Below are 12578 nucleotides of genomic sequence, written 5' to 3' on the forward strand. Positions count from 1 at the left end.
GTACTCCTTAAACTGGTTCAGAGTACTTGAGTTAAGACCTAGCTGGATGAAGGATCACAATTGATGGCGTACAAACAGGTACCCAGACCTTACTACAGATGGCAGCTCAGAGTTGAGGGCATGAAAGGCAAACAGTAAGTCACATCACCAAATTCCCCCACGTCCAAACTCACTATGGGCAATATGCTAAAACAGGTACATTCATAAGTTAAAAGTCATCTTTGCACCCTTGCTCTCAGCCAGTACTGGCCTCTCTTCTCACCTCCTCAAACTCTACTTCACATCACTTTTTGTTGTTACTCTCTAAAGTCTGGGGACCTATTTTGAGACCTTTGTTTTTTATTTGTTTGATCACAAAACGACTAGACTGCTCTAAGCAAGCTCCAAAGTGGCCCCCAAACACAACAGGTAATTTACTTATAAGTTGAATTTTTATGCCATAATAGTACCATAGGGAGTTGCATTATTATGAGGTGTGACCTTGTTGGAGAAAGTCGTCAGTCTCTGAAGGCATGAGTATATATATACACATATATACATACATACATATATAAATATAAATATAAATATAAATATAAATATAAATATATATATATATATATTCCACCCAGGGTGGCAATTGTCTCCTGGCTGCCTTTGGATCTAGATGTAGAACTCCTAGCTCCTCCAGTACCAAATCTGCCTGCATGATGTCATACTTCCTACCATGATATTGGACTAGATCTCTGAACCTGTAAGCCAACCCCAATTAAATATTTGCTTTTATAAGAGTTGCCCTGGTCATGGTATCTCTTCACAGCAATAAAAGCCCAAACTAAGACAATAACACTAATAATAAACAAACAGAAAAGTCTGTGGTTTAAAAATAATTAGATCTACTTTTCACATACAATTAGAATAAAATTTATCACCAGTGAATTTTATAATAGTGAATTCTTTAGAAATATTCTGATTTTTTTTTTTTTTTGAGTTTTGGAACTGGAGCTGTATCATCATGCAAAATGCTTTCTTATATCATATAAAACCATAAGTTTTATTTCCAAACTTAAAAAATTTCTAACTTAAAATTATCTCTTTAGCTAGGCATGGTGATAGATAATGATTAAAATGTTTTTTGAGTACTGTAATATTCAGCAGTGTTTCAATCTCTTTAATCCCAGCCCAGGGAAAACAGGACCAAGTGGGTTTCTGTGAGCTCAGGCCAACCAGGGAAGATAAACAGTGAAACCTTGTCTCAAAAAAATTGTGAGCCGGGCATAGTGGCGCACGCCTTTAATCCCAGCACTCGGGAGGCAGAGGTAGGCGGATTTCTGAGTTCGAGGCCAGCCTGGTCTACAAAGTGAGTTTCAGGACAGCCAGGGCTATACAGAGAAACCCTGTCTCGAAAAAAAACAAAACAAAACAAAACAAAAAAAAAAAAATCTCTGAACTCAACTAAACTTACCTTGTAAATCTGAGGAATTACCACATAAAAATGTTTGTGCTGTTCTCCATTAAAATTTTGCAGCTGTGCAGCATATTCATTTTTATTCTCATCAGCCATATGCGTACGAAGGTTCAACTGCTGTTTGGCCTACAGGCAAAAATGGTCCAAATGATTACCAAAAATAAAGCAATTCATTTTTCTGAAAATTATACCAAACCTAAGTTGTGTTACAGATAATAACCCAAAAGCTAATGAAATGCTTCCAGATCTTACTGTCTCCTTATGACAATCCCCCTGTCCCTATGAGAGTTCTCCTCTATTCAATAATTTAAATAGTCTACTTATAAAATTCACACAGAAAATAATAAATGAAACTAAAATCATAATAGATGTAAATAATGATTAAAATGATTTTTGAGTACTGTAATAGTCAACAGTGTTTCAATCTCTATAAAACCAGAGGTACTTATTTAAAATAGTTCTGCCTTTAATTTCTTGCAGAATGTCAAAGGAATATTATCTTCACTGACAAGAATATAAGTAAAACTGTTAGTTCTAATACAGTGAGTATAAGCTAAACAAATTTCCTAACTGATTGTGATGGTTTGAATATGCTTGGCCCAGGGAATGGCACTATTAGAGAAGGTGTGGCCTTGTTGGAGAAAGTGTGTCATTGTGGGCATGGGCTTTAATACCCTCGTCCTAGCTGCCTGGAAGTCAGTCTTCTCCTGTCTGCCTTTGGATGAAGATGTAGAACTCTCAGCTCCTCCAGCCCCACATCTGTCTGGAAGCTGCCAAGCTCATGCCTTGATGATAACGGACTGAACCTCCAAACCTATAAGCCAGCCCTAATTAAATGTCCTTGTAAGCATTGTCTTGGTCATGGGATCTGTTCACAACAGTAAAACACTAATTAGACTCTGATCTAAAATAGGAAGTAAGAATTGGTCTCCACAGATTCAACACTGCACACCAGCAGTCTCACAACAGAGTTGCAACACAACCTGAGCACAACATAGCAAAAGTAAAGGAAGAAAGGGAGGGTGGGAAGGAGTGCAAGTGCTGTGTGTGCTATGTATACATCAGGGCTATGAGTTACACAGCACACAGTACACTATTTTTTTTCCTCCTTTCTTTTACTAAGGATTGAACATAAGGGCTTTACCTTTGCTGACAAGCACTCTGGCTTGATCTTCATTTCCAACCCTATCAATCTATCTATCTATCTATCTATCCATCCATCCATCCATCCATCCCTCACTCTTAGGATGCTAGCTTTTACAGATGCAGTTACTTAACTTCTAACACTAGTTTATAACTATATCTTGTTAATTCAGAAATAAACTGACTATAGAAGCAGGGTAGTCAAAATCTATAAGCCCACAAAACCTTATTTAATCCACGGCACATTACAAGTTCCTGTAAGTAAATACTATGGAAACTAAATACTATGAATCAAAGTACAAAGTATTTCTACAGAGAAAAAAATGAAACGAGACAAAACCTGAGGTTCCAGCCGAGAACTTTTCCTCACACACATCCTTTTTCTCTTTCTACCATAAACCACAAAGTGGGACAAAGATTCCAAGTCCTCCTGACCTGCCAGGGGACACTCCTCCAGGTCCCAGCTAGGATGGAGGTTTCAGCAGGGTATAAAAAAGAATAAGGCTACAAGCTCCAACAATTGAAGCCTAGTCTAATTTTCTAATAATAAAGAGATTTCAAATAACTGAACATTAAACCATGAACACTGAACTTATGAAAGTTAGGATAAACTAACTAGCAGTCATATTATATCTAGGTTTCAAGATGCTTAGTGACTATGTAAAGCTAATCCTTGTAGACAAATTGAAGGTGTTAAATGTGAGTCCACTAAACAAGTAACTTTAAATTGCCTGTGACACAAATTTGAATAACCATTATTTGATAATGACTCAAAGAAGTGTTTAAAGGTGAATGTCAACTTTGAGACATGTCCCATGTACAAAATAGTGCTGTTACTCACAATACTATTGAGTAACACATTATTCAATTATGAATATGGCATAATGCTGGAAAGGAAATCATATAATCAAAATTAGGATATAAAAACTTAAATAGCAGGATCAAAGCTCATAATGGATCAAGAGGTCCATACAAATTTTAAACACAGTCTTTAAGTTATAAGAGGCACATTCTCATACCAGTACACATGTAAAGACAAGATAATCATGAACTCAATGGGAGTCAGTTCAAACAACATGGTTTCAAACACTCAAGTCAAATTAGCAAGGACTCAGTGCTCAGACAAGGGAGGCAATCACAATCAGAACTGATCAGACACATGGTATTACAGTTTCAGAATTAGTATTCAAAACTATTATTTAAAAATGTATTTGACATTTGTCTATGTAACTAAAATGTGAAAGAGATAAGTACAGCCTGTATCAGGAAATAATAAAGTTGGGGTGGGGGGTGAGGAGCTAACTGAACTCTTATCAACTAGCAAAGGGGAAACTAAGAAATGACAGTTACAAGACCAATCTATCAGCAAATTATGCTACAGAATAGCCAGCTCAGAATCCGTGACAAGACTTTCACTGACTGACCAGGTACCATGGTGACAGCTCAGTGCTTATACTCTGTAGAGCTGCTGAAGAGGACTACTGAGTCCCACCCGATTAGCATACTCTGTGGCTGTATCTCAGTCTTTTTATTCAGTTTAGGAGTAAGGAAGAAAAACCTCCTAGTAGCCAGTTTATCCTGAGCATTATGAATGCAACTAAGGCACCATGTTATCATTTTTCCTTCTCAGACAAAGTAAGCAACATTTGCATATTTTAGCTTTAGATACAATAATGACACAAAAGGTGTGTCTTCTTTCCATGCATGAAATATTTGGTTATCAAAGTAGGATTGTTGACTGCATGCAATGACTACACTCCAGTAATAATACTGTTTTATAGCAAGTTTGGAATCCTTACCTTTTCAACATCTGCCTTGGTGGCATTAGTATCATTATCCAACCTTTCATAACTCTGCTGTGCTTTCTCGGCTTCTCTACATTCTCTTTCAAATTTCTTTTTACTCTGTAAAGAAAAATTTAAAAACTTATTTGTGAAGTAGCGTAAATGTTCCTAGTGTATATTATGTACAAATGAACTAAACAATGAAAGTAAAATTTGTCCTTTCTAATTTGGAAAACTAAATATATTATTATAACCAACTTATATTGATTCTAATATTTATGTCTTAAATATTAGTTATTGGTTATTGACAATAAAGAAAAATAACATAAATATAACTAATACTCAAAACATATCTAATTCTCTGTCCATAACAAAAAATTTTTTATTATAAATGAGTTTTCTTTGGTTGGTTTTGGTGTTTGCTTCCATGCTTTTTAATCATAGAAGCACAATACAGTTAAGATGTGGACATATCCCTTCAAAGTGGTTCGGTGTTGTTTCTATCAGGTATCAGCAGAGACACAAGACTACTTGTTTTTGTGTTGAGTCTTTTCCTAAACCAACAAAAACTATGTGGTCCAAGCTGGGCTGGAATTCACTTGTGTAGTTCAACCCATCCTTGAACATTTAACCTTTCTGCCTCAGCCTCAGAGTGCTAGGGTACATGTGTCACCACATCCGAATTTTATCTAATTCAAATTACTATTACTTTTAAAAAGCTATGTATGATTGCTCAGCAGTTAGGAGTACTTGCAGCTCCTGTAGAGGACCTGGGTCGGGTCCCTGTACCCACAAGATTGACTTGTGGTTCAGTAACTCCAGTTCCAGGGAACTGACACCCCTTTCTGCCCTCTAAATGCACTAGGCACACACATGTGCACATAAAAACATGCAGGGAATTTTTTCCTTCTTAAAAAATAAAAAAAGTCAAAGCTATTTACACCTGAGATATAATATATACACATGCACACAAGTTTAATTTTCAATATACACTTACTGCTAATTCAACCCCCATTATTTAAATCTATCAGTTTTGTTCTCTGGTTTCATTTTCTCCTAACGGTTTCTAATGTGTGTAAGTTTGAACTCATACCAGCTATCCGAGTCTATAGTTCTTTTCTTGGGGTTCCCTTCCTATAATCTTTGCACCTCTGCTATCTGGATACACTAGGCTCATTATCATTCTACAGGATCACATTCAGCAGTAGCTTTTAAGACAGTTTGTAAAATATAATTTTTGAGGTGAGAAAAGTTTTTATTGTTACCACCCATCCCATCCCATCCGTGGCCACCATGTCTATGCTTTCTGAACTCCACGCCACAGGGATAGCCCTTTACCACCACTTTTAAGTGGCTCAGTATAAAGTTGGAAACAGTTTCCTTCAGAAATTTAAAAGTACTACTCTATGATTTTCTGGTTTGTATATAAGTAGGTTGAGATATGCCCAATCCTGCTCTAATTCCTGATTCATTGTAAAAGGCATGTTTATTTTTTTGTTGCCTTGTTTTGCTGCTGTGACTAAATCTGTTTCTCTCTTAGGTATCTGGAACCTCTCCTAAGAGTCTTGAGATGTCATGACCGCTTTAAGAAGAGGTCACAGCATTTAAGTGTGTGTGCCCTCACAGAGGTCAGAGGTGCATGTGCAGGAGTCAGCGATCTCCTTCCACCACTGGTTATGGGGTCAGAGCCACCTTGTCAGCTCTTATGAGGATAAGTAAGTGCTGATAGCTCACAGCACTGGAAGCTGGCAAATTCTTTCCTCCAGAAATTCATCTGAAGGCATTTTTTTCCTTGACTTACTTCTACCCATTTTTTTAAATCAACATGGTTATTTTGAAAAAGAAACTGCTAAATAAAATTTTCTAATTTCATTATGTTGTTTTGTATTTCTAACCTCTGTTACTTTTACTTTCTGAAAGATATCTTCAATTTTGTCTTTTTCTCATGAACTTCTCATTTCTCCCTATATGAAGTTCTTTTGTTATTTACACCCTTAATTTTAATAGTATCTACCTTTATTTCCATGGATATAGCATTTCCTCTATTCCACAGAGAAAATTAATACCATTTTTGGATATTCATTTTTTTAACCTTTTTACCTTTCATAGTTGCTGTTTCTTCTAAGTTGTTTTTTCTTCTATATATTATTGTGGTCTCTGATCTGATATTTTTCTTTCACTGTCTAGGAATCCTTGTCTGTGTGTTCTTATTTTAAACTTCCATTAAATATACTCTAGGTGGGGCTGCCTAACCCTGGTCTTTCCCTCTGGAGTGAAGCAGCCAGGTAGTTCCCTCGGAAAAACCCTGTGTAATTCCCCCGACTCTGTGACGCGAGTTTGTGAAAATCCCCAGAGAAAGTCTCTATTAAGTCTGCGCCTGGAAAATGTTTTATGATCTGTGTTCTGAGAATTACACAGAAAAAGAAAGCAGAAGACTTGAGTATTTTGTATTTACACAATCCCACTGTGGTCCAGTGGCTATAGGTTGACACAAATTGAGGATAGTAACAAACAGGTGTTTTATATTATGTATCTTATTAGTGGAAAAACATACTTTTCTTGGAACAGTGAAGCAATCACAAGTACAAATGACTATTCCTTTCCCCGTGCATAATTATACAATATAGAAAATGACATTTATTCCCTATTCTTCCACAGCAGAACCTGCTTTCAATACAGAGGCTGTTAATAGCTGTGGTTTGCTGTCCCAGTCTCCCCACAGGCTCATCAAAGGCACCTAGGAGGAAGTCTGCTGGGGTTTTCTGCCAGTTTTATGTCCTTGATTAAAAAAGAACAGTGAGAAAGAAATGTTCCTTTTTCCTTGCCTCTGGGTGCTGAAGAATAAGAAACAGCACACTGAGATGAAGCAGCACAGAGGACATGGAGCACTAGTGACGCCACTCCACGACTGACTAGGGAGCTGCTGTTTCTGAGCTCTGTTCTTAGAAAACTGTCATCTGGAGCCTCCTGAATGCACCATGGCGCATCTAACATTAATCTCCTAAAGTTCTTTCTGGCCACTCTGTCAAGATCTCCCTTATGGGCCACTCTCTTCTGCCCTCCTTTTAAATGTCACTGTTCATCCTGGGAGTAGTGACTTCTTCCAACTTCTTCCTTCAATTGTTTCACGTTCCTCATTTCCCTTTAACTATTTCGAACACATTAGGTTTCTATAATTTCGTTTTGACTAAAAAGAATTAGGAAATAGGGTGTTATATTTGCTTCTACATATTAAATATAAATAACGCTGGTCTCTTTCACTGGACTCCATAAATAAAAGCCATGTCATATTTACTTATGAACATAGAGGGACGAGGACAAGTAAAGGGCTGACTAGGGTTGAATTTACTTTTTCCTAATATTGTTAATGACTTGAAAAAATTACATTATTTGAAATTCCTAACTTTTGTAATGGTTCTGTCTTATTTTGTAACCTTTGTAACTTTTCTTAATAACTGCCAATTGTTCTAAAGGCAAGTCAGCACATACTGTAAACAGATTTATGTCAACACCCATTTCTAGAGGAACCAGCACCTCCTGAGTATAGGAGTATGTTATTCTGTGCAAATGAAAATAGGCACTCTCTCTCATACTTATTAGATGTCAGATACTAAGGATGCCACTGACTAATTTAAATTTTAATAACTAAAAATCCTCCCTTAAAGTCCTGGTGAAACCAATTACAAAGAAAATGAAAACAGAGTATTAATATACCTGAGAAGTCTAAATCAGCATTGGTGATTAAAAATAATTGACACTTAAATAGAAATAGAATCTAAGCTTTAAATATTCATTTTAACAAGAAAACATAAAAACATAGCAAATATATGCATGAGCTTTCAAAATGCCAAAGATTTGATAGTATTAAGAGACACCAGAGTACCTTGCATGAACTTGTAGATTTTCAGTCTTCAAGCCCTTCTGACAATCACAACTAGACATATTAAACACACACACACACAAACTTTCTTCAGCACAATTCTTAAAGACTATAGTTATCTATTGTAAAAAAAAAAAAAAAAAAAAAAAAAATGCTAGCAAAGAGCCAATCACTTGAAAACCTGAACATTTAAAAAGTTTACCTTATACTACAAAGTCTTTCAATCCATCATATCCAGTAAATAAGACTAGTGTCTATGTGGATACCTTGTTTATGTATAACAAAACCTTTTCAAAAAGGACCTTAGGGAACTTTAAGTAAACAATATGCAGTATGTTTTCTAAGTCTGTTCTATAAGGTTGTTGTTTTTCTTCTGCAATTAGAAGCGTGCAGAATTACTAGACTACTGAGCTAGAATACTTCCTATAAGGTAGTCCTTGCTCTTCTGTATGCATATGTTAAAAAATGGAGGGCAAGATAAATCCAGTCCATTAAAACATTCAAAAACCAAAGTCTTAGTTCTCTCCTCTCAAGCAAAGTCTCCCAAGGTAACTGTTTCCTTATTCTCCAAACCCCTTTTACTTACTGGATAAGTATCTCTAGTAATTACCAGGGTATGAAGACTAAAGAATTTGTCTCACTATTTACATAGGGAAAAAGGAAAATGAAATGAGCTCAATTCTTTATATTTCTTAGTTATTATACAACAAAACAAACGGCAGATTATGAATAATAGCTCACCTACTATATAGGAAGCAGGTGTGGGGGGAAGACAGGTGGGAAATGGCTTGGTGGGCAATGGTACTTGCTGCTAAACTTAATACATTAAGAATCATGAGACCCAGATGTGAAGCTTAATGGGGCTTAGGAGTAAGTCAGTTTGTGCATTTCTCATTAACCATGAAAACACTGTTACTTACATTATCCATCTGTTTCCAACACATGTCAAGGTATTGTTGAGCTTTTCGTCCTTCTTGGAGATGCTGAAGATTATAACCATCAGCAAAGAAACAAACAGAACAAACAAAAATAATTACATTTATATACAAAGGGAATTCCAACATCCTCAAAAAGCTCTTAACTTTTTTTAATGTGATAAAATATATACATGTATATATAGCTATGCATCTTTAGAGTTAGAAAGAAAGTAAAAAACTTATTTAAAATACATCTTATAGGTTACTTTAATACTTTTAAAATAACCTTTAAAACAGGCATAATATTAAAGAAAATAATGGTCATCTTCATAGGACTTTTCTATAAAAAGTCAGGTAACAAGTAATACATATTTTAGGTTTGCAAGACAAACAGTATTCTGTCTACAACTGTGTAGCCATAGGAAACATCATATACAATGAATGCAAATTAAATTAAACTTTATGGACACTCAAATTCAAATTTTATCAAATTTTACATGCCACAGAATCTTTCCTTGTTACTTCTTTTTCAACCACCTAACAATAGGAAACAGAAATAAGTGGTACACGGTACTTGGTCTGTGGGCTGTGATGTTGCCAAATCCTGATCTTAAATTCAGACTATAAACTGGTAACCATTATCTCACAGTTTTTCTTTTCTGAACATTTTTTTCACAGCATATTCTCATCACAGGATTTTTAATAAAGGAAATCTAGTAATGTAGAAAACCAGTTTTAGACTGAACATTTAGTTCTAAAAAGAAAAATAATTATTTTCTGAAACTATTTCATAAGACTGTTATAATTAGATGAAAATTATAAATATTACCATTTTCCTTTCCGTTTTCAGATCATGGGCATATCTCATTAATTCACCATATACTCTGTGCGCCATTTCTTCTGCTACTACCTCTCGCTGTCCTGCATAGTCGTTTAACTCATTAAGGATGTTAAAAAAGGCGATACATGAAGTAAACCTGGCAAAACATATTAAAAATACTGAGATTTATTTTTGCTTCCATTACCATTTTTTTGGTGAGGTATTTTTGGTGTCTGGATGTTGATAAGCTTAATATACTCAACCTAACCCCAGCTATTGGTTCTATATTAACTACGTATGGAAAGAAAACCTGCATTAAGCTCACATTGTACATGTTTAAGTACCTCTACATAGCCTTTAATGTATAAATAAAGGGATGGTTGGGGTCGGAATACAGTAAGAATACTACCTGCAGGCTTTTGACACAGTGGAACCTTTAGGCTGCCAGCTGCCTGGCCTGAGCTTGGGAGTCCCTTGGGAGGATCCCTAGGCTGGGCAGCTGAGCCTGTTGCCGAGATGATGCGCTTGTTCTCCAGGACAGAGCCTGCCAATCATACCACTCAAATGCATCTTGATGGCTCATCTACAGAACTTTGCTAGCAGCTCTGGATACAGCTGCCTGTATGCCTGCCCACATCCTGAATGGAAATGCACCATGTGGTTGGCACCAAAGAGGGACAAAGGGGGCAAAAATAAGGGTAAAACTGTGTGTGAAGGGAAGGAGAGAGACAGAGAAAATTACTGTGTTAAAATGTATACATCTACTTGGAACACACCAAGGAGCACTCTTAAACCGAGGGCTCAGACAGGGCTGGCTCCCTTAAGAATGCTAAGAAGCAATAACATATACAAAAAGCTGTTGAATTTAATCTCATTTAATTTCTACAGTTTACAACCACCTGCATATTAAGATCTCCAAAAAGCACCCCCCCCCAAGTTCTCTTCTTTTATTCAGGATTCAAAATTATCCCCCTCATTTAATCACTTTTCATTACCCTGAAATGAAGTGTGGGAAAACACCTTTCTGCTGGAGACTAAACAAGGCAAGCCAAATCCTGGTCTAAATCTTACTTAAAAATCCCACTTTCATTTATTCTTAAAAAAAGAAGAAGAAGAAAAAACTATTAAGTTCATTAAATTATCTACCCTCAAAAGATAAATAGTAGCTTCTTTTCTTAATAAATAGTGATGTTTTTATTAAAACTTTAAAGAAAAACTTAATGAGATTATTATAGTATATTTTACAAAGTAAAAGTTTACATATGATGTCCTGAGTCTGCGCATGTGCAGTAACTAACGGGTTAGCTTTACCTTGGCTCTTCGTCTTTGGAGGAGCGCTTGGGACAGTACTTCTTCACTAGATTTCTACAAGAAGAAAAGTTTTCATTTTATAAACAATACTTTTGAAATAAAAGTTTTTAGCCTAAAATTTGCCAATTCATTAAGGATTTAAGAGAAGACTATTGTATATAAAACACTGAGAACAACAGCACGTTCATCTTCAAACATTAACATAACAATACATGATCACTATTTACATTTTGATCTTAAAATATTAACACTATTTCTGTTTATGGTATTGTAAGTACAGTTAGATTATGTATAAACTAAAAGGAATTACAGGAAACAATATTAAGTATATAAAACTGATGGAACAAAGACACATTTCAAAGACCATCACTCTTGTTTGACAAATCAGATATTTTTAATAGTAACTGAGGCAAACTATAAACAGATGCTGACTACGGGGATAAACGAGCAGCTGGCCACCATCCTCTACCCCGCTCCTCTTCTATGGAAATCGTTCCCCATCTTAAGGTGAGGAGCCTCTTTTACACTAAAAGGTGCTCGACCAGCAACCACACCCCTGTCCTCCAGCTTGCCTTTCTGTAGGCAAATAATCACATTCTAACTTGTGACTGCATGTGCCTACCTTCCCGTCTACCCGTAACGTTCTTATACTAGAATACCACCTCATTTCACACACAGGAAGTAAGTATATGCTAGTACAGAGACTTTGGAGGTACACTGGGATCTATGGGCCTGAAGCCTGGCTAAAAAATGTTTATATAACCCACAGCAATTTACACTCATTTCTCTGTTCCTCAGATTCCTATATGGTGTCAACAGTGCCTACCCCACAGATTTCTGAGAAGTTACTGAGATAAAACATTGACCACACTGCTTTACATATAATAGGTTTGCTTTACAATATATGGACCACTGAAGGTCCAGAGTTTTGAAAATGTGTGTGAGTGCATGTGCACACCTGTGGAGAACAAGCAGGTGTTGCTCCCTCCCCTCCACCTTGGTTGAGGCTAATGGGCCTCTAAACTCCTGGAGATTCTTCTGCTTCCATCTCTCATCTTGCCCCACAAGTGTTTAATGACATCCATGAGATGCCATGTCCAGTGGTACATGAGTTGTGGGAATTCAAACTCAGGTTCTCAAGCTTGAATAACAAGCACTTTGCCGGGCAGTGGTGGCGCATGTCTGTAATCCCAGCACTTGGGAGGCAGAGGCAGGCGGATTTCTGAGTTCAAGGCCAGCCTCAGCCTGGTCTACAAAGTGAGTTCCAGGCCAGCCA

General features: G+C 36.4%; 1 protein-coding gene across 4 annotated transcripts in view; it reads right to left on the reverse strand.

Moving 5' to 3' along the window:
• Fnbp1l (formin binding protein 1 like) overlaps positions 1–12578 on the reverse strand; it is an 83100-nt gene that overhangs the window by 21100 nt on the left and 49422 nt on the right. For all 4 annotated transcript variants that reach the window (XM_029537285.1, XM_029537284.1, XM_021195660.2 and 1 more), the window contains exons 3-7: positions 11303–11356; positions 10001–10148; positions 9175–9237; positions 4390–4494; positions 1445–1573 (exon numbers count right to left, since the gene is read on the reverse strand). In XM_029537285.1, coding sequence (XP_029393145.1) covers positions 1445–1573; positions 4390–4494; positions 9175–9237; positions 10001–10148; positions 11303–11356 — 499 coding nt within the window. The remainder of the gene's footprint in view (positions 1–1444; positions 1574–4389; positions 4495–9174; positions 9238–10000; positions 10149–11302; positions 11357–12578) is intronic.

This window comes from Mus pahari, chromosome 4 (genome assembly GCF_900095145.1).
Source record: "Mus pahari chromosome 4, PAHARI_EIJ_v1.1, whole genome shotgun sequence".
NCBI classification, from domain to species: Eukaryota; Metazoa; Chordata; class Mammalia; order Rodentia; family Muridae; genus Mus; species Mus pahari.